Genomic DNA, 21,036 nt, shown 5'->3' on the forward strand with positions numbered 1-21,036 from the left:
CTCGGGTCGGCAAACAGAGGGCAGGAAACCTGAAGTCTGCAAAGCATCACAGCATCTATTTTCTTGTCTGAAAACGCTGACAACGCGAGACAACTTCATCGAAATCCCCAGCTATTGAACTTCTGTCGCAGGCTCACTCTCACTGGTCGGCAAACAACGGACATCACCCTGGTCGGTTATTTTCACCCCAGGTGCCATTGCCCTGTGGCATGCTTTACTCTTCAGGCACTCTGGAGACGCTCACAGTCCAATTCCTACTTTCGAAAGACTGTTCACAACACTATGATGGTTGGACACTCGGCAATAGCAACTCATTCGAGCGTATCCCCTCACTTCCTCTAAAATCAAAGTCTAACGGATTCTCGCTCAAGAGTAATTCACTTAGGCTTTTTTCATGGTCGGCAAGCTACCTGATCTACATCAGCCCTGTAGATTGTGAGCGCGCTGCGTCTAATTCGACGCTGTCTGAAAGTCTCGACACCTCGGAACCGAATCTCCTCAACGGAACAGTCTGAGGCTTCTCTCCTCCCGGTGACAAATCTTGGGATACCTGAGAAGCTGTGAAAGCTTCACTCAAAAACTCGTGTTCGGCATAACTAATCTCCCTTGCCAAAGGGACGCAACACTTGGACAAAACAATCCACTACGTGAGCACAGCATCCTACACCTCATCGCTCTCGATTCACTAGCCATTCGGATATCCATGGATCAGTTATGCACCATTGCATGAAAGGCACGCAAAGTTTTCTGGTCAACATTGCTACACTTGAAGAGCCTGCATGAGCTCATGACACATTCGCAGCACACTGCGACTCGCATCGTCATGTCACTTGATTACCACTTCAACCCTGTGATAAAAGGGACTCCGCTTCCCACATTTTCGCAATCGAGTGCTTGGCGCTCAACCGAGCTTCATTGTACGACTGGACTTACTCATACTGTGCTCCCTATCTCGAGACCGGGTCCTTCTGCTCTACCTTGCTCCTTTAAAGTCGCCACACGGTCTCGGCATGTTTCCATCGGCCAGAAATCATCTCCATGGAATTCAAACCGGGGCAGCAACATCGATCCTAAATTCGGTTGCCGATACCAAGACATCTCGGCCAAGAAAAGCCTTTGGCAGTTCGCAATCTTCTAGCGTCTCGACATTGTTACTTCGATCGACGCCTCTCTGATCACCTGGCACGTAGCCTGATTGAATCACACCGGCCGTATGTTCGGCAGTCAATTCTTCCACTTAGGCGATTGACAAGCCAGAACAAAGGGCAATTGGTCCGCCTATAGATCGTATGCATCAGGATCGGCTGATGACGAGCTCGCAAGCCAGTTTGCTTTGCCCTGGAAATATAACTCACGTCCGACTTGGAAATGAGGAAGTCTTGGGATGTCGATAAGCTTTGGACAGCAAGGCTTTTGATGGCTGATCGATGGGAAAAGTCGGAAATCTTTTGACACTTCCGCCGACCAGTCATCACAGAGGCTGGAAATGAAAAGGCAAACGCCACGGATCCGGCTCGCGTCGTCTCGGCATAAGACTGATGGTCATCTTGATCGATTTAGGAAAAGCCATCACGAAACTATCAGAGCAAGAATTCACTTCCTTGGCATTCATTCCGGCTCCAAATCTAGGCCGCATTCAGCACCTAGGACAATTGCAACAAACATCAACAGATGTCCTGATTAATAGCGCACAGGCACCCCGAATGATCCAGCAATTTCACTGAGGCTTCACGACACCACACATTCAAGTCATCCAACTGAAATTTGTCAACCAAGCTCGGATAATTTGGGCATGCTCACAGGATCTCAATTTGATATTCAGCTAGAGAGACGTGATTGGGGTGCAAGAGGAGCCTACACTTCTGCACGATGAACCCAAGCATGCTACCTGACTGATCTCGCATGCCAAACAGACAGATCCGATTTTGTTCCTGAGAGCGTCGCTTCACTGACTAGTGGAGGCTTCTGAGTTCTACTTTTAGGTCCGCATGTTCACCATCTATATGCTAACCACACCACACGCAAAACCGAATTCCATCGAGATCAGCGGCGATACCACATGAAATGGATTCACATAAGTTCGCTGAGCTGGAGCTCGGGCTGAGCATCTTTGGTGGGACAGGCGAGAGTTCCTTTGATTCGGGCATGGTCGCAAAATCATCAAGGTTCTCTGGCGACAAACGGACCAGGGCCGAAGGATATCAATCTTTCTAGCCAGCCTATCCAGCGACTACGCTGGTCAAGTATGTGGCACCTAGCTCCTATTCACGAGATGGTCTCTTCTTAGCGTTACGCTTGACATCAATAGCGACGTGCTACAGCTTGATCCGTGGTCAATCCTTCACACTGTTGGAATCGCTCCGCACCCGATGTCTCAAAATTATTATGGGCTACCCAAATCTTCAAAATAAGTTCGATGCAGCGATGTGAAGAGAATCAGCATACACTCCAGTCTCTCTCAAATTTCCCTACCGTACTTCGATAACGTCAGGCGAATTCTAACTTCACCACAACCGAGTAGCCTACGGAACTCACTAAGCTACTCCTACTTGCAAAATGAAGCTGATACCCTCCTTCATCTGCCTGCTGGCCACAACGGCTGCAATGACAGTGAAGGACCGCCTCGAAGCCAGGAGACTACCAGACCATTCTATCATTGGCGAGAATCTTGACGGCCTCCCTGATTGCTACGCAAGCGACCCCATCCCCAACAAAGCCCCTCCTCAACTACCATCACCCTTTGCGAATGCTGACCGTCTTCCTTTCTCGCAGAAACAATGCATGATCGAAAAAGCCAACGTCGTCAAGAACCTTCCGATCCTTAAACTAAATGTGAAAGACTTCTGCGACATGCCAAATTGGATCCGAGTCGGGAGCTGGGTTGACTGGCACTACTTTCCTTGCGTTGACAAAAAGTGCCCATGGCCTAGGAAAGAGTCTAAGAAGCGTGCGTTGTCTCCACTCTCAGATTAAGCGCCCTGATCGCTGACCCACCTTGTCTGTAGAGTCTGCAGCATGGTTCAAGAACACCTGCGGCTGGGTCGGTTGATGATGGTGATATGGCATTACACTGCTCGCGGCAATCGTTCCTGGAAGAACGTCCGAAAAATTTCTGAACTAGTTTGTTTCGGTTCAAATGTTCTCACCACCATCCAATTATTTCAAAGTTTGAGAATGAAAGATGTTGAGGCTCATTCTGTGGTGGATTGGGTTGAAGGACAACGAGAAGCATGATCAGCAACTCTCGCAATCTATTCGCCTGAATTCCACGAAGAGGCTAGATAAAAGAACACGAATACCAAAGCCTGTAATTCCTCAATAACTTATCCAAAAATTGATGGTGATCAGGCCTCCATGAGAAAGGAAATGAAAAGAAGTTGTCCGAAGCCTTGTCCCAATCGCTCGCCGTCTGACCAAGATTCTTGAGCAATCCGGCTTCCATGAAATATCTCGTACTAATTTACCACTATCAGCCATTCCTATCTCGAGTTGGAAGGCCCTTCCCCACTGTAACCCTGGTCGTACTGACGCGGTCGGAAACCGAGCTGCTGCGAGGGGCCTGCTCCTGTCGGGCTGTACTCATTGCCATCAGGAAAGGTTCCTGCTTGTAGTGCATTCAGAACATTGTCCGTTGTTCTTATCAATACTTCCTGTTGCACGTTGACTGGGTTCGGCAGTCCAGGGCCTACGGGGCGTGATGAGAACATTCTCGGGTCATTGGCAGCGGCGTGGAAGTTGCCACCCCAAAATTGCTGGATTTCCTGCTGGTTGTTCTCCACGCTCCTAGGCTGGCGGGCGATAAAGCTGGGGTGCGAAGACAGATTCGCAGCGACATTGAGAGACGTATCGAACTGGGGCGTCAGCTGACGTCCCAGCTCCTTGAGCTGCTCAGCTTGCTCCCATGCCTCTCGCTGATCGATAATATCCATTGTCCCCTTGAGAACATCAAATAACAGCATTGATCGTTCGTCGGCTCTCAACGGCAGCGGATCCGGCTCGGCATCATTGGCCCCGACCAGGTTGAACAGCTGCTCAAGCTCCTCGTCGAGAAAGGGGTCGTAAAGCTCAGAGGGCACGCGTTTCTGACCTCTGGCTTTCTGAAGCCGCTGAGAACTGATACCATGCTTCTTCAAAAAGCGTGGGAAGTTTTTGCTGCTGACAATGCGAGGGCGACGACTCATCTCGGCTGCAATTGAGTCCTGCTTCGCTTTGCGCCCCATTTCTGTCGCCTTAGCTGACATGCTCCTGAATCTCTTGATTGTTTCATCAAGTCCATATATACCCGTCCGCTCAACTGGGGCAAGCATCCATTGTACGTTTTGATTTCCGTACAGCAAGGTGCCTGTGCACGACGGCATCTCTTCACATGCACGGTCAGTCAAATTCAGACATGACGTGAGGATATTATTGACGTCGGCTGTTGAAATTCTGATTCGTGGCTCTGGTTAACACACATGGGTCGCTCTGGGGTAATGGGAAATAGAAGAGAGGGAGAGAGAGGGCACGAACGTGACAGGGCCAGCTCCACCGAAAACGCCAATTCTGAAAGTCTTGTATTGCAAGATCATGGCAGCCTTTGACCCCACTTCTGGCCAATTAGTAAACCTCCAGTGGCCACGCAAGAAGTTGGTCTTGAGCCAAGTATTCGTAAAAGCTTCTAAGTCGCGACGGCGAATACGCGGGATAAGCTTCTCATGACGACTGTGGAGTCCTTGGATACTAATATTGCCCACGATCTGACAGGCCGGCTCAATTGTACTACAATTCATGTCTTTCTCCCAGGGGTCATGGGTAGAAGGGGGGAAGTCGGGGCGGTCGATCGTGCCCTGGTCATACAGCGATAAGGTCCGGATATACCGAGACATGATGAAATTTTCGTGGCTGATCTCAATGTCGATTAGTTTCTTTGATCAAGGTGAATTCCTCCCTGTAATTGTAGTTATGCTGGTCGACTGTTGGCTTTTGGTCTTTGAGAGTCAAGCAGAGGAAGAGAAGGGACAGAGGACCGGCGTTTAAATACCTGACAATTCCCTACTGAATCACACATCTCCATGAAGGTCTCGTGGAGCTTTGTGTTAGTAGTCTCTATTTTCGCAATGACTAGCTCGAGGTCTCGTCATGACAAGGCTCTGTCACTACGATTTTACATATGATGTGTACCTCGTAGGGGCAAGTCGTTCCCGGAGCGCACTCGCATCTTCAACCTCTCTGACGCGCAGAATTAACTTCATCACTCGATCCATGTTTTCCATTCGCATTGAGACATCTATGGATTTGTGCTGGGGAATGCTTTTTGAGGCCCGTTGTCAGGCCATATGTCGGTGATGAGGCCAAATCTCGACACTTCGAGCTCGCCATTCCACATCATTTAATGTTGGCAAGCCCGTCAGACTCAGAAGCGAGCTAAATTCACAAGGGACACATCATGAAAGAGACTTTTAGCATTCTTCTCATACATTATAAACATTTTATAGCTCACATAGCCTCCTTGTATATGGCTGGCCATACGCAGAACTCGGACTTGTAAGCTCAGGTCAACATTCACATCGATTTACGGTGAAGAGAGAGACGCCTAAAAGCATGGATCGCTCTGTGACAGGTTTTCGTCGGGATGAAGATATGACATACGCAGTCCACGCACAGTTGGATGTAAGTGTCCTGAAGTAGCCCGTCACAGTGTTGGTCTCAAAAATGACTAGGTTCAAGGTTTGTTCATGTTGTATGGTAATTGCAGACCATCGTCGAGGAATCAGTACGCTGACAACACAGCTAGAGGTCTCTTGCAGCATCTGCTCCCGGAAGCACATTGACTTCTACACCCTTTTCTCTGTCGCAGTACCGTCATGTCCCCAATTGCATGAAGACGAATGGCGCAAACTCAAAAGGTCTAAAAGTTTCCTTCATGGTCGTAATTATCACTTATCCTCCTTTTATGAGTCCACCACTCCCCATGGAGCTGATCAACTCCATCGACATAACACGCTCCTGTTGAGCCAAATCGTGTTTCGACGGATTTCGTATGTCTTCATAACGAACTTCAGACTGGAATGACTTTCGTGCTCAGATCATTGTGTCGAAAGGCTTGCTTCTGGGTTTTCCTCAAAACCTGACGCTTTGTAGGTGTCCACAATAAGGTCACTACAATCGTGTTACTCACAGGCGCGAGTCACATAACGCTGAGTCGCATCTCATTGAAGCAATCATTTGTGCGAGCTGGCTTGTGACACAAGAATATAATTCAAGTATTTCTCTACTGCCAAATGATTCGTCAATGACCACCAAGAGTGTTAAACACGGCATGGACCGGGACCTAAGTTTCCTCCTCACACACCAACAATATCTATAGCTTCACAGCCAGAATGAGCACCGGGTAGCAGCTGTTTAGCTCTGAAAGACGATAATTCTAATAATGAATGCTTGCCTTTATTTGACGCAGAGTACGAAAGACAGCCAATTACACAAGTAGATTGATACTCACCCATAGTCTTCAGTCACACTCAGCTCTCGAAAAAGCCTCGCTGTGACCAACGTTCTCAAATAATGCGAAATCACAGCTCAGGCCGAAGATTCGAAAGCTGACATTGGAATGTTTCCTTCTGGTTTGCCCCGATCCTCAAAGCGGATAAAAAAGAGAAAACAGTAAGGATTCCACGACTGAAATCTCTTGTACAAAAGGCATAGAAGATCGGGTTTCACCTTTCTCGTCTGGTGACTGTCGCCGTCATTCCCCTGACAGGGTACCAAACATAGCAACGGCGCAAGAACACTGTCATCAACACACATCATTGTCAATTACCAAAAACAAGCATGATAGCAGCCACCAACAAATGACGGGCCAAGAGCAGGATCTGCAGAAGTAGAGAGACTACGATGATGACCGCGACGGTGATGAAGATGACAGTATCAGCTGTTTCTTTTATACGTTGTTTCTCACAGTGCCGAATTTTCCGTTTTGATCTGTCTGAGCAGTAGAGAAATACCATTTTCTATCACAATTTGGACGTACTTAGCGTGTTCCAATACCATGTAGCCACTAAGCATGTAAAGTGTCTCAATGCAGAAGACACGAAGCCTGCCGCGTTCTTCATTGCCAAGCACTCTCTCCGAGGGGTCTCATTCTGTCCAGAGATCGGATTTCTCTGTCGTCCATGTCCGTTTGCAGCGCACCATCGCCTTCTTCAAATATTCCGTGTTTCCGTGTAATTCCCAGGGGTGTTGGACGCATGCCGTCACACATGATGCTGATCCGCCGGCTGCAAGTCCATTCCACCCGACTGTGCTCTTTCGGAACGCTCGTGTAACTGTGGATTTCCCATTCTTGAGAGTTCTGCACACAACCGTTCTAAACCATCCATCGCGTCGAACAGCCGTTCAAGAAACTGAAAACGTTGCTTGGCAAGTCCCACCTGAGATGCATACTAGTGGTCCCAGCGCCGGTGTCCAAAATATCTGTGGACCTCTCCAACATCTCTGCGGATATGTCCTTGATCGCGATTAATCCTAGCTTTTAATAGTTCCTGTTTCTCCAAGCGCGGCAGAGTGGGTGCGGGAGTGCCTTCAGCGTGTAAGAGATCGTGAATCGAGTATGTCAAATAAGTGAAGGTGACTGGGTCTATTAGTAACTGAATCGGTTTATTGTTGCTGATCAAGTATCCGGTACAGCATGGCATTCTGTCTTCTTGGAACGAGTCTAGACACCTGTTGAGAAACTTTAAGATGTCGTCAGTTGAGAGGCTGGGAGTCATTGTCGTCAGCAAGTTTCTGTTAGAAAAGTGGACAATGGAGGCAGCAGGCGACGCACATGATCTTCAAATTGCCCGACATTGATCCAACGCGGACACTGACCATGAACGTCTTGTACTGCAAAATCTTGACAGCGTGTTGGGCAATATGTCGAAATCCACGGACAGTCCAATACCCGTAAATGGAGTGGTTCCTAGGCAACGGCCGGAGTCCATCCGGGATCCAGAGGTCCCGGCAGTCTTGGACATCTTGACGCCGGATAAATGGATCGATCGATTCAGGTTGCGGAGGTGTGTCATCGTCAAATAAAGGAGAGTGCTGGCACGCTGTGCCAACATAAGTGTCCGTCCCATCTCTGAAATCGGGATTGATGGTGGGCGGAAAGTCACGATGGTCAAGGATTTGCTGCTCAAAAGGTTTGAGTCCTGGGACAGGCAAAGACATGGTTAGCCTTGTTTTCTCGAGTTCCGTCTATCCTAATCCTGGAAATGAAAATCGAAGTTTACGGCTTGCCAATCAATGCTGTTCTGGGTCTGGGAAGAAGAAAATAGAAAGAAAAGCGGCTCTTAAGTATTCAGCAGGAACTTTACTGCGTCAAATCTGGAGTTTGAAAGTAGAATGTGAATGAGGAAGACACCTGTTCCGAGAACAATTCTCACAAGCTATGTCTTCCCGTGCAAAGGGTGGCAGTGTGGGTCCTTCGCACTTTCCGAAATCTCATTATAAGGCTTTCAAGGCAATGACATACGGGGTCCGCCTCATCGTCTGGTAATTCTGAACACGCAAGACGTCAGAGAAAAAGGTGAATAAGATCGTGCAACCATATCAGATCGGAACATATTTATCAGGATCAAAATGTGTATTGCTACCGTCTTCATGATTCCAAGGCTGATTCAGACGACTTCTAATTCACGATGGATGATTCAGGTTTGCTTGCTTACCCAATCTTGGGAAGCGATGCTCCAGAATTGCTCCGTTGATTCATATTAGTACATTTGCAGGTAAGATGCACACTAGCCCATCGACACTTCCACACGATCTTCCTAAGAACTCAGGTTTTCCAAACGCCGCCCTAAACTGTTTACGGTCAGAGTCAAAATCAATCGCGGCCGACCAAAAAGCATTGCTCTTGCCACCTCACGATCGAAAAAGCTCATAGTAGTCTGCCACTCATGAAGTATGTTCCTTGAAGCGCGTCATTGGTGGCTGACGAAACGGTCAGCTCACTTGGCAATTTAGACCGATTGGCAGCAACTTGCAGTGTGTTGGTGACCATCTTTCTTGCCATTGAGCAATGGAGCGAACTCTAGTGACTCTAAAAAAAACGTCCAGCAGACAGAACTATAACAGCATTGTTACTTCCATGACTTTCCTTCCCTTCGACTCAATTTTGAACACCCGCATGAGTTGAGCACAGCCCATCCCGACTTCCACACGGATGAATGAGGCCGAAATGTGTGTTGGATTAGTGGGTATTCAAGCCTTTGTGATGGCATAAAGTCTTACCCTCGATGTTTTGGTGTTTTCACAACAGCCGTCCAGCCTGCAATGAATCCGGCATTGCAGAGTTATCACGGAGATCATATCTATACCCTCTTCTTTCTTCTTATAACTGAGTTACGAACTCGGACCATTATGTGTCCGTCTTTGGGTTTCCATGGTTGATGCTCGGCTGCATGTGAGTCTTGGCTAGCTTGACACCTACGATGCAAAGTTTCATTCGATGCCCTAGATTTGTGTGATTCGTGGCCCGCGCGCACATTGGTCCCTGATGTTGCATTTAAACGGTAAGCTATGACCAAATCGGCAATATGATTTGTTGGCTAGGCAGAATATTGACTGTGTGTGGCTGAGGGACAACATGGTGCGATCCTTCGTGCCCCTCGTGCCAAGGCGTGAGCAAGGTGGGTGTGCAAGAGCTTCGTAATGAGGCAGTCCAGGTTATTCGAGACGCAGGCGGAGCCCTCCCTATCTAATCATCTGCAGAGCCTCAATATTCCACTTCAAGACCCATATTTCCTTCTTTGCGATTACTTACCAGAACCGGCGCGCCGGTTCGAAAAGCCAACGAACTCGAGGTATTTCGCACGCAACACCCGCCGTTTTTTGTTTAGTCCTCTCAGACGCGTCTGATCGAGCCTCCATCATGGGCGGAAACGCAATCCCGTCAACGGAAGAGAACATGGTCATTTCATCCAAGCCGCGCCGCAGACGACAAGACCCGTATTTCTGGCAGCTCATTGTTCTTCGCATTCCCTTGGCCATTTTCGCCGTAGCCATCATCGCCTATTTGACTCACTACATACGAAGATGGCAGGGAGCAATCCGCAGACCGGAAGATGCTGACGATCCGTACGTTACGAGAAAAGATGCTGCGAGCCAGAGCGGCCTTGCTTTCGGTATGGTAAGCATTGTTTGCATATTTCTGTTCGAAAGCGTGTCCAGAACAAGACTGATGTGAGGATACTGGCACAGGCATCTGTGTCTCTTGCAGTCGCTGTGTGGGAGACGCTTGCCCGGCTCGTCCCGCGGTACCGATTTGGGCCAAAGCCTCTCGGTCATGGCACCATATTCTTCGACTTGCTCACTATTGGCATTGGTATTCCCGGTTGGTTGTTCTTCATGATGGCAGAGTTGAATAAAGATCCAAGCTATCCTACACCATGGCGGGATGATCAAGATCGCGCTGCCATGCTGGTATTAGTCTTTTGGTATGTCAATGTTTCACGCTGCTCACTGATGTCGCAGCTGAAGTAGCTAATATAATATGATCTAGGATATTCCATTGTGTCATGTGCATCACGGGCTGTTCCGCCTGTTGCGGCTGTTGCTGCTGGGCCTCTACGACTCCGAAACAAGACGCCTGTGCAAACACATCCAGATCAAAGGCAGGACCTAGAGCAAGGAGAAGCTGTTGAACCTCTCCCAAATTACAAGCAGTCCACTGGGCTTGAGGAGGTTGAGCCTTCTGCGATCTCTGTGGATCCTCCGAGCTATCCAGAGGCTGTACGTCAGCCTTCGCACATAAAGATTTGAATTTGGCATTTTGAAGATTTTAGCGCACTTTTGATTTTCGCTTTCATATTCCGGCCCTTCGTTTTGCGAGATTCACGCATTAACTTTACAGAGGGACTTTCAGTCGGAAAGAGGCCTTACATCTGATTTAAGCACATCTTAGCGGACATGATCATTTAATACCCTTGTTTTTGTGAGAGAATTCATTGGGGGATCCGTGTGATCAAGACTTTGACTGCCAGGTGTCTAGGGTATACGATCAAACATCAGAAAGACTGGTTCTCATGTGCTTCAAATTCAGTTGAACCCTGAAAACAACTATAATGTCTCATCTCTTTTGGATTGCTTCTACCACATTGTGATTACTGTATGTGTCCACATATACATGTATTTTCGTAACCTAATCCGAATTATGAATGCAAGCAACTGTCCCTGGCTATGGCATGTAGCCAACTCAAATTTACTGACTCTTGGATGGTCCATCCGGAAGCTTACTCCCAAACACCACATCCCAAAATCGACTCGTTACTCCAAAGCCGTTCTGGTAGTCCATAAAGTGATGCTGTAAATGATAGGTTTTGGTACTCTGAAAGACAGAGGGAACTTTGTGGTGATGGAGGAAATAGTGCGTGAGGTCGTAGCAGACGTAGCCAAATATACATCCACAGAAGACTGCCGTTCCAGCATACCAATTATGAGAAAAAGCGTAGTGTGCAAGCTTCCAAAACGGTGTTGCAAGAAGTGCAAAAAGTGAAGGCGGCATGACAAGCCTGAGTTTGTCCATTGGAAGATAGTGATGTATACCATGCAGAAGAAAGTGTAACGTGAGAGCAATGTTGTTATCGGGAAGGAATCTAAATGCGCATTAGTATCAATTCGGACGAAGCACTCATACACAGTCTGGTACTTACTTGTCAAGATGAAACAGGAATCTGTGAAGCGTGTACTCAATCAAGGTCCACATGAACAGACCAAAAGCCCAATGCACAGCCACTGCATTCCAGCTATCAAGCCCGTCTCTAGAGATGATGGTTCCATACGTGACCGCAGGAAGCCAAACTAACGGTATCACATACCAAGGTGTCAAGCTCAATGGCTCGAGAAAGTTGCCATACAGTGGAGCCGACTTACCACCCTTGTAATGACGAGGTCTGTGAATTTGTTCGAGATAGAAGGCCTTGCTGAAGTTCCCAAACAGCATCTGGGACAGGAGCGGTTTGTCAAGATCCAGGAACCTGTGTTGCTCATAGTCCATCTTTGCGTTCGTATCTTTCCACAAATCCTCTGCAGATGCAAGACCAGTTGAAGCGTACGTAGAATTATTCGAAGAGCTAGCAGAAGTGGATTTTTCCTTGCCAGTCCTGGCAGTGTCGACGGAGCCGATCAGGCAGGCTTCTAGGAGCTCGGAGGCTGCCTCAGAGTGGGCATGCGAGCCTTCATCGTGGAAGATCTCGGCGATATCTTTGCCGCCGTATTCCAGGATCATGTCACTTCCCCCAGGGTGCGAAGTGAGAAAGCCTGTGACATCGTAAAGTCGGCCATTCTTGGTGACGTAACAAGACTCAGATGTTTTGTGCAAAGCGACATCGTCAGAGGGGAATACAGACAAAGGTTGAGACGGCATTTCTTCCATTTGCCAAGCTGAATTATCTCAATGGAATTCGATCAGGGAGTTTTTGTAACTCATCAGAATGAGTGACTTCGATAGACGTAAAGTTGTTACTTGATTCTGATGAGTTATTTGCCGCATGAGTAGACCCTAGAGCTCCATGGGTCTGACCGCAACGGCCATGCTCACCGAAGGATCGATCCTCAGACGAGAAGGTGGAATCCTGACGCGACACATCATAGACCCCGGAATTTGTACTGGATACATAGGATTCATAGGGTCTTGGCCTGCTCTTGGAGACCATTGGATTTTGACAGCAATCAAGGGCCCTGTGGTGTAGAGTGGATAGAAGGTGGGGGTTTGATTCAGCTTCTAGGTGAGTGGATAAACCGACCCTGGTAAAAGATGCTCATTGTAACCCGAGGTCGAGTCCGAGCATTTTGTGGACCTTCCAAGACTGTTCAAGATGCTGACAATGCGGGCTACTAGGATGCAGCTTATGTGAGATGGCCGGTATGAAACCTTAGATAGCTGAGATTGCAGTAAGCGAATATTAACATCATCAATCTCTAAATCTACGTCAGATTCTAATAATGTGGACGAAAAGAATTGAGGATTATGTAAGATTATAGATACAAAGGCATGAATGTCGGGGATTGTACTAGGCTAATGTTATTGATTTTCACTTTTGAAATCAGTCTCAGACTCCGACATGATGGACTAGCAGGTGAGGTTAGAGAATTTGTACGAAACCCTTGAAAGCATGACACATTTGGGGATGGGTTTCATGTTTATGTGTCCTGTTCACCTGCACGTAACCCCTCAAGGAGCTTTTGAAGCAGTGTGTATCATTGTTAATGCGGCTTGATTAGCTTCGGTTATTTTACTGTCCGTCTATTTCCGTCGTTCGAGTAAAGAAACAGTTTACCTTGCCTTGAAGACATGAGGACGAGATGATGTATTACACCACGAATGAGTAGAAGCCGAAGGTGCATACAAAAGCCCGTCTTCAAAATTTCAAACAGCATTTCAAGTCTCTGAGGTTCAACAATTCGTGACCTTCTAGACTGTGTCAAGTAAACTATCTAGACATGAATGGCTCAACAGTAGCTTGCGCTTGAACAGTCGTCATCTAGGCTGAAATTTGAATACTTCATCGCTCGTTCGGGTCACTCGTAAAAGCTATCTTCTAACTCCTGTGGCTCTTTGTAGGCTTTCCACTCACCCGATACACTAATCTATCACTCCAAAAATGTGACAATACTGCCTGAAGCAATGGCAGAGTCCCAAACAATGCGCTTGCAAGAGTGAGGCTCAGAATATCTAGAATGCTACCCAGGCTCCAACGCTCTAGTTTTGAGGAATCGAAAGTGAAGTCATGCAAACCCGCCTTGCGCATTTCCCATTGTCTCGTCTCGACGCACACCTTGTGAAAACTCGCATATGCAGTAGAAAGGCAGATAGCCATCAGAACAAAGTTGGCAGTCCGCGCGTATCCAGTAAGCTTGAGAACGATCTCAAGGATTGGACTAGCATTCGAAGAGCTCAGCTGTTCGGAGTATGAGTTTGAGGCGACGAGGATGCATAAGAAATGCAAAGGGAACAAGTGAGCTTCGAAGAGACGTAGGGAGAGCACAGCATTTCTGAGCCACACAGAACGAACTCTGCCGCCACGCACCTCTACTTTTCCAACGCCTAGATTAGTTCCGATTTTGGCATTCTTCTTGTCCAATTTATAGACGGCATTACCATAGAGAGACGGCAAACCCATTTGACAGAACTTCTGTAGAGCGTAGCCTGCATCCAGGCATCCCCACATATGGCGAAGACCTTGGGAATAGCGAGCTTTGTGGTTGCGAAGCCAACCGATCAAGCCTGTGGAGCCGCTTGTGACATTGGACATGCTTGCAGGACTTGCAATGGATTCAATGTTGAGGTTGCCCTTTGTTGCAAAATAGCACTTGAGCATCATGTGCATGTCTTCACCAATAGCGCCTGGTCCAGTATCCCAGCCGCCAATTGAGGACACGAGGCTGAGCGGCAACGTGTAGACCGACGTGGGAAAGACAATGCCATCATAGTCGCCGGGCCGCTTGTAGCATGCTAGGCCAGCACAGGACCAACCCAAGTCAGTCGCGCGGACAAGTCTAGGCACCAAATGTGCGTTTCTGTCAAAGACAATAGGTACAGTATATAATGTCACTGGTGCCAGGTCTGACTGTTGTCGCAACGTCAAATGGCGCTTTTGGATCAGCGAGTAATATGTCTCAAGGAGATGGGTGTCACCTTGACTTCGGTTAGCATCGGAATCAGTATCCCTCCATGTGGGATTATTACTTACTGTCCATGGCTGTGACAAGAACGTCTTGGAAGATCGGCCGGCCCAAGTACTTCTTCTCGACAGCCTTAGCAGCCCATGCGACATTTGCACTCTTGCCTTGACTTTCATCAGGTATATCTGAGGGGTGCACGGAATATTGAATGTCCAAAAAGGAAGCGCCATACTTGGAGACTAGTGCTTCAGCGACTCCAACAGCCTGTGGGTCTCTTTCTTCCATGGCAAGAAATATCTGTCTTGGGTCAACAACCATCACAAACTTTCCAAGGATGAAAAGCCGGGCGGGGCCCGTTGCCATCTTACGTCATAAGTATTTCTTGCCATTCGATGGCTTGCGAGGACTCTCAGCGTGTCTTGCAAAGTTTCGATTGATTCCTTGTAGGAAGGAATTATGGAGACGTGGATCAGCTCTGAAGGAATTGACTGATGGCTGCTATTCTGAAGACTTTCAGGCTGATCCGACTCTAGTTGAGATGCTTTGAGTGCCGCTTGTATCTCATGTGTAGCTAGTCGTGCCCCACGGAAAATACGAAGAGGGACAGTTGTGATGACAATGTGAAGGAAGACTGTGTAGAGAATGAAAAAGCCCTCTGAGAAGGTGATGCGATCTCTCCCAAGACGCGTGTCATTGGTCATCTCTTGTCGGTCTCCTGTGAAGAACCTCGAATTGAAACCTCCGAGGAGGAAGATAATCGCCAGGGTAGACACTCCCGGTGTACATCGCTGAATCCAATGAAGAAATACCATAATCGCAGAGGCCGGGAAGATCAGATGAGGAATGATATCAGGCAGCGGAAGACTGATAGGACGCACTTCACGAGTGTATGCGCAACAGAAATTTGCAGGAAGTAAACGCTGCTATGGTTTGATCTCACTCGATGTGATATTGCAATTGCGTCCTTGTGGAAAATACAAGCTAACACCACCTTAGCCGCTTCCACGGACTACAGACTCCGAAGGATTCTACCCCGTGTCCACATTCAGCTGTGGGGGTGGGGGGCGAGGATGCAGGCGAACACTATACGATGTAATCAATTCCTACTACCCATAATGATTGGTGAAAGGGCTTGCACTTGACGTGTTCTGGAATTCTGTACCTTTGAGTAGGTACAGGTACATAGTGTATCGCTGCCGCCTAGACCCCCTTGTGAGTTTCCAAACACGCGTCAGCATCCTCCCGATACCTAAGCTCGTGGGTCCATCAATCACGTACCGGGGACTCCTAGAGGGGTAGCAGCATCCTCCCGATAAACTCGAGGTTCCCTACGTGGACAAGTATCGGTGAGCCCTAGTGGAGTGTCAGCATCCTCTCAATGAACAACTAAAGGGGATCAGGCTAGATCAGGCTCCTCAAGTTGCCGTACCTCGGACCGTATTATCAGATCCGAGTCAATTATATGAACGCCTAACTGAGCTAATCAGCCCAGTACAATTATAGTGCTACATTCTGAACGCATCTCATTCTGTTGTTTATCCTGTGTCTCGTTGACTGCAATACCTTCAGATTAACTCGTTTGAAAACTTCAAGTATACACAGACCGTAATTGAGAATCATTCAATCGGCATGTCTAAGAGGAGCACTACCACGGAGACGGCACATCTCGCTGTGAGTATTGAAATGTCCTCAAGCTCAAAAACAGAACAAACTAATCGATGTCATTATGAGTAGCCATTGCGTTCCACGGCGCAGGTTTCAGCGCCTGCAAAGGACGCGAATGGCAGATTCCGGACACAGAAAGGAAATAGAGGGTCCTCACTTGCTGAACGTCATGAGTACTCTTCGTTAAGTACAGTCTCAAAAACACTGGTGGTTTTCTTGTTATGCATCCAGCTTGACTATTCCTTCAACGCCGCTGCGGGGATAACTCTACTCTCGTACAAACGGGAGCAGATCTCTCTCCGGAATGTCCCGCCAAGAGGTTCGAGATATGATACCGGTCCCTGGGATGCTCTTTTTGTGGCATTTTACACCGCTCTTATTCTCCTAGTCAGGAAGATCATCACTCAAAAGCCAAGGGCTGTAGCAAGCGTTTTTGGTGCCAAGTCGCCAGAGCGATTTGCAGAACAATTGTTCAGCTTTGTCTACTTCAGTGTTTCCACGACATTTGGCTTGTTCATCGCGCTAAGTCGCCATACTTGGTCAATGAATGCTCGCGATTTGATTTCTGAGCTCGAGACTGGAAGCTTGAACGGCAACGTCAAATGCTTTTATCTCATTCAAGCAGCATTCTGGGTTCAAGAAGCTCTAGTCGTTGGGCTTCAGCTCGAAAAGCCCAGGGAGGACTACTTGCAGTTGATCTTCCATCATGTTATTACCCTCGTAGCCATAGGTCTGAGCTACGGGGGCAAGTATACCGATCTAGGCATCATGATACTGGTGACGCACGATGCCAGTGACGCCGTTCTTGGTGTAAGTCCAAAAGTCATCCTTAAGGATCGAACCCTTTCTCACAAAAAAAACAGGCCGCGAAACTACTCCGCTATGTCCGTTCGGGTTTGACTGGACTCGCCTGGTTGACTTTTCTGTTCACGTGGCTTTACACCAGGCACTACCTAATGATTCCCGTCATCTATCTGACCTGGCAATTTTCATCGGAGCTAGAATCAAGAGGCTATTCACTTCTAGCAAATACGTCATTGTTTTCTGGGTGTCTTCTGGTATTGATTCAAGCGTTAAACTTGTATTGGCTCACTTTCATATTGAGAGGCTTCTATAAGCTGTTGTTTTCTTCGGGCACTACTAAAGATATGAGGAGCGACGAGGAGGACGAAGAGGATGCAGTGGAAGACTAGCTGACCATAATGAAAGGCTGAAATGTTGGGCTGGAAGCATTGTTCTGTAGGAGCCTAGAACTGTCACCGATACGGGTCGTGTCGTGATAGATTGCAATTGCAAAAGCTAGATGTGGAGTGTTGGTCATTGCTTGCGGTGTTAGACAATCAATCGGTGAGACAGCACACGAAGGATCAAGATGCTAGACTAGTTCCGAGTCAGGGAATGAGCCGCTCGAACGGGCCTGCAGTGAGCCTGCAGTGAGACCCAAAATCTTACCATTTGAACCCCTGCCTAGGAGATTTGTATACGTAGTCTAATGCTCGGCGCTGTTCGACCACTTTTTAGAATCGGAATCCTTGCCCATGAAGGAACAGCAAGGACAGATGTATTTGCTACTTAATAGCGACATTGTGGCGTTGATATCATTGTCTAACTACCACTATTCTGCTCATTTGATAGGAATCCCATTCATTAGCATTCTCTATGCTCTCACCATTCAGCTGTCCGTCCTCTCCATTTGCTGTGGCTGGACAGTGTCCAGCCACCCCGATGGATTGCAAGAACTGGCCAGGGTCTCCGTTCTGGCCATCGACGGCAGTGTGGGACTCCTTGAATTCGTCCGTCTCTGGTCGCCTGATCCAGCCTGTGCCACCTGGCTCAGTCTGTCATACGAGTTGGTCGTCATACAACGAACAAGCATGTACGAGCGTGCAAGAATGGTGGAGCCGGTCGGAATTCCATGCCAACGATCCCATTTCCGTCGACTTCAACAATTGGACTAATGATACTTGTCTTCCGTTCCCACTGCTCTCTTGTTCTGGCGCAGGGTATCCAGCGTACGTGGTGAATACGACGAGTCCATTGCACGTCAAAGCTGCAGTGAACTTTGCACGGGAGCATGAAATCAGACTTATTGTCAAAGCCAGTGGGCATGACTATCTAGGACGGTAGGTCTCCTGACCTACTCTACAATACCTGCCATTGACTCCAAACTTCAGGTCTTCTGCCTTCGGGGCGTTATCAATTTGGGTCAGACACCTTATTGGGTTGGAATTCCATGAAGACTTCCAGCCGATGGAATGTAATTTTGACTTAGATACTTCAGCAGTCACCGTTGGAGGAGGAATGCTGATGAAAGATATTCTGAGTGCACTGCACGACAGAAACCTCACCGCTGTCAGTGGTGCGTCTCCAGATGTTGCGATTGGAGGCTACTTGACAGGCGGTGGCCACTCTGTCCTCTCTGCTACGCAAGGTCTCGCCGCGGATAATGTCATCCAATTGGAGATTGTGACTCCCCAAGGAGATATAGTAACGGCGAACGAGTGTCAGAACAGCGACCTTTTTTGGGCAGTTCGCGGTGGAGGTGGAGGCACGTTTGGTGTCATCACAAAAGCAACGATACGTACCTTTCCTAGTCCACGGATAGGATCAATGGCTTTGGCCATACCGTTACCCACTAATGACTTGCTATGGGAAGCCACCACAAAGGTATTTCAAGTGACTCCGGTCCTTGCCAACGTTGGCATATCAGGTTATATATACGCTTTTCCAGAGGATTCACCCTTCTTCCAAGGTGGGCCGGCATTGCTCCTTAGTCTTGTTGGTGTTGATCAGTCAGCGTCTCAGGTTCTTGACATCTTGAGGAAAACCGACGTCGGGGCTGAATTCGAAGAGCTTCTGAATTATACCAACGCGTATCCCGTACTGAAAGATTACGACAGTCACTTTGCCTGGTGGCTTGATAATGTGGACAAGACTCCGGTGGGGACCAATTTTATGGGTGCGAGCCGATTGCTCAATATGGAGGCGGTTGGCCAGCCATTTGAACAGCTGAAACAAGCCTTGAAGACTGCTGCCGGGTCCTCTGGTTTCAATGGCATCCTGGGTGCTGGACCTGGTGTGTGGAACGCAAGCCCGAGAGGAGGTGGCAACGCTGTCCATCCTGCATGGAGAAACCACACTGTGGTCCACCTAGGTAAGCAACCACAACCTCATTCAAGATGACTACGGAGGGCTCACATGCTTGTGATAGTTCTTGGAGAGCTATGGATGCCTGCACAAGCGGCTCAGGAACAAGAAATTCTTGCTCAGCTGGAACAACGGACACAAGCATTGCGAGAGCTTGCACCTGATTCAGGCTGTTATGTGAATGAGGCTTTTCCATATGAGCCAGATTTTCAGCACGCTTTCTGGGGCGACCAATACGAGAGGTTGGAGAGAATCAAGAGGGAAGTCGACCCGATTGATGTGTTTTGGTGTCACTCATGTGTAGGTAATCAGGGATGGACACAAGTGGATAACAGGCTCTGTAGAGTTTGAATGTATCATTGAAGTACACAATTGTACGATAAATATAACGATGCCATACCGTTATCCCCTGATTCTCGATGAGATGAAATTTTTTAATATTCTTTAAATCAATACTCTTGACTTCTATATTATATTCTAATGCATGACTTAAGCGTGCAGGGCTATCTGGAAACCCCTATCTGACGACAAACTAATAGCGATGTCCTCGCAGAATTCCTCATCGTCTCGACTTTCTATCCAACTATAGCTCTGCAGCATTCTGGCTACCAAATATGCTGTCTGCATCATTGCTAGCTCCTCTGTTGTCTTTGATCAGCGCAATTCATGTAGCTTGGAAAATCAGAGAGTACTTACGCCCTGGGCAAGTCCTTGGCCCTGCCCCGAAAGGCATGAAAGCCACAGGACTTACCAAACCTTCCCATCTCTCAGGCTTGAAAGTCTCCGCATCTTCCCCCCAAGCTTCCCTGTCACGTTGGATAGCAAAGATGTGAATGTCGATGACACGACCTTTAGGGACAAAGGCAGCTTCAGTACCATCTAGACCACCACCACGTGGCAGATGTGTATCGTATTTTGCAACTCTATCATTGGCAGGAATGCTGGGGTACAGGCGCAGGACTAGTGTATTAATTAGTAAGATAAGAATAAGTATTAAAAATAAAGAGGCATTCAAGAGACACGTCCTTGGAACAATGAAGCTCTGTCACTCACCTTCTTTTATTGTCCACCAAAGGTACGTCGCTTGTTGAAGATCTTCATAGGAGACTATAGGCGCCTGAAGCTTTGCAACTTCATCACGCAGCCTTTGTTGCACTCTCTTCTCTCTTGCCAGACTCCAAAGGGTAAAGCCCATCAGCGCCGCCGTCGTGTCACGGCCTGCCATCAATGCTGTGAGAAGGTGGTCTCGGACCATTCTTTTGGTACCAGTGGAGGAAACGAGTCCATCCAAGAAGCAAGGTCGATTATATTTTGAAGGTTTCTCGCCCATCTCGGGGTCAGCAATATTGCCATCGCCCCTTTCGATGTACCGTTCCACGAATGCATGAACAAGTTTGCAGGACCGATTGAATTTTCGGTCCCAATGGAAGTAAATTAAGAAACCAAGATCCCCACGCAGTCTCATAACCTGGTTGCAATAGTCCAGCGCATCACTGATTGCTAGAACCGTGTCGGAGGTGCTTTTCGTCAACCAAGACGTCGATTCTCCCAATAAAATGTCCGTAGAAGCATCCATGGTAAATA

At 47.9% G+C, this 21,036-nt stretch overlaps 8 protein-coding genes across 8 annotated transcripts; 3 read left to right on the forward strand and 5 right to left on the reverse strand.

Moving 5' to 3' along the window:
* Window positions 1-2,556: 2,556 nt before the first annotated feature.
* J7T55_005635 (uncharacterized protein) lies at window positions 2,557-3,049 on the forward strand (the record flags this gene model as incomplete). Its single annotated transcript, XM_053142702.1, has 2 exons — window positions 2,557-2,947; window positions 3,006-3,049. The coding sequence occupies 2 exons, from the start codon at window positions 2,557-2,559 to the stop codon at window positions 3,047-3,049; spliced, it is 435 nt and encodes a 144-aa protein (XP_053000406.1).
* A 430-nt stretch (window positions 3,050-3,479) lies between these two features.
* On the reverse strand, window positions 3,480-4,865 carry J7T55_005636 (uncharacterized protein; the record flags this gene model as incomplete). Its single annotated transcript, XM_053142812.1, has 3 exons — window positions 3,480-4,360; window positions 4,413-4,441; window positions 4,510-4,865. 3 exons carry the CDS (start codon window positions 4,863-4,865, stop codon window positions 3,480-3,482), a joined length of 1,266 nt encoding a protein of 421 aa, XP_053000407.1.
* Window positions 4,866-7,722: 2,857 nt separating this feature from the next.
* On the reverse strand, window positions 7,723-8,187 carry J7T55_005637 (uncharacterized protein; the record flags this gene model as incomplete). The annotated part of the gene is made up of 2 exons (XM_053142922.1): window positions 7,723-7,734; window positions 7,846-8,187. 2 exons carry the CDS (start codon window positions 8,185-8,187, stop codon window positions 7,723-7,725), a joined length of 354 nt encoding a protein of 117 aa, XP_053000408.1.
* Window positions 8,188-9,889: 1,702 nt separating this feature from the next.
* J7T55_005638 (uncharacterized protein) lies at window positions 9,890-10,779 on the forward strand (the record flags this gene model as incomplete). The annotated part of the gene is made up of 3 exons (XM_053143032.1): window positions 9,890-10,147; window positions 10,219-10,351; window positions 10,520-10,779. 3 exons carry the CDS (start codon window positions 9,890-9,892, stop codon window positions 10,777-10,779), a joined length of 651 nt encoding a protein of 216 aa, XP_053000409.1.
* A 439-nt stretch (window positions 10,780-11,218) lies between these two features.
* On the reverse strand, window positions 11,219-12,382 carry J7T55_005639 (Ceramide very long chain fatty acid hydroxylase SCS7; the record flags this gene model as incomplete). The annotated part of the gene is made up of 3 exons (XM_053143140.1): window positions 11,219-11,612; window positions 11,670-11,817; window positions 11,890-12,382. The coding sequence occupies 3 exons, from the start codon at window positions 12,380-12,382 to the stop codon at window positions 11,219-11,221; spliced, it is 1,035 nt and encodes a 344-aa protein (XP_053000410.1).
* Window positions 12,383-13,690: 1,308 nt separating this feature from the next.
* J7T55_005640 (uncharacterized protein) lies at window positions 13,691-15,452 on the reverse strand (the record flags this gene model as incomplete). The annotated part of the gene is made up of 4 exons (XM_053143249.1): window positions 13,691-13,717; window positions 13,794-14,653; window positions 14,709-14,937; window positions 15,009-15,452. 4 exons carry the CDS (start codon window positions 15,450-15,452, stop codon window positions 13,691-13,693), a joined length of 1,560 nt encoding a protein of 519 aa, XP_053000411.1.
* An 817-nt stretch (window positions 15,453-16,269) lies between these two features.
* J7T55_005641 (FAD-linked oxidoreductase YvdP) lies at window positions 16,270-19,633 on the forward strand (the record flags this gene model as incomplete). The annotated part of the gene is made up of 6 exons (XM_053143358.1): window positions 16,270-16,311; window positions 16,375-17,115; window positions 17,982-18,181; window positions 18,425-18,510; window positions 18,590-19,419; window positions 19,517-19,633. The coding sequence occupies 6 exons, from the start codon at window positions 16,270-16,272 to the stop codon at window positions 19,631-19,633; spliced, it is 2,016 nt and encodes a 671-aa protein (XP_053000412.1).
* Window positions 19,634-20,084: 451 nt separating this feature from the next.
* Window positions 20,085-20,707, reverse strand: J7T55_005642 (Cytochrome P450 52A13; the record flags this gene model as incomplete). The annotated part of the gene is made up of 3 exons (XM_053143467.1): window positions 20,085-20,093; window positions 20,204-20,412; window positions 20,506-20,707. The coding sequence occupies 3 exons, from the start codon at window positions 20,705-20,707 to the stop codon at window positions 20,085-20,087; spliced, it is 420 nt and encodes a 139-aa protein (XP_053000413.1).
* Between the last annotated feature and the right edge of the window lie 329 nt (window positions 20,708-21,036).

This window comes from Diaporthe amygdali (genome assembly GCF_026229845.1).
Source record: "Diaporthe amygdali strain CAA958 chromosome Unknown NODE_1_length_4327563_cov_65_473760, whole genome shotgun sequence".
NCBI lineage: Eukaryota > Fungi > Ascomycota > Sordariomycetes > Diaporthales > Diaporthaceae > Diaporthe > Diaporthe amygdali.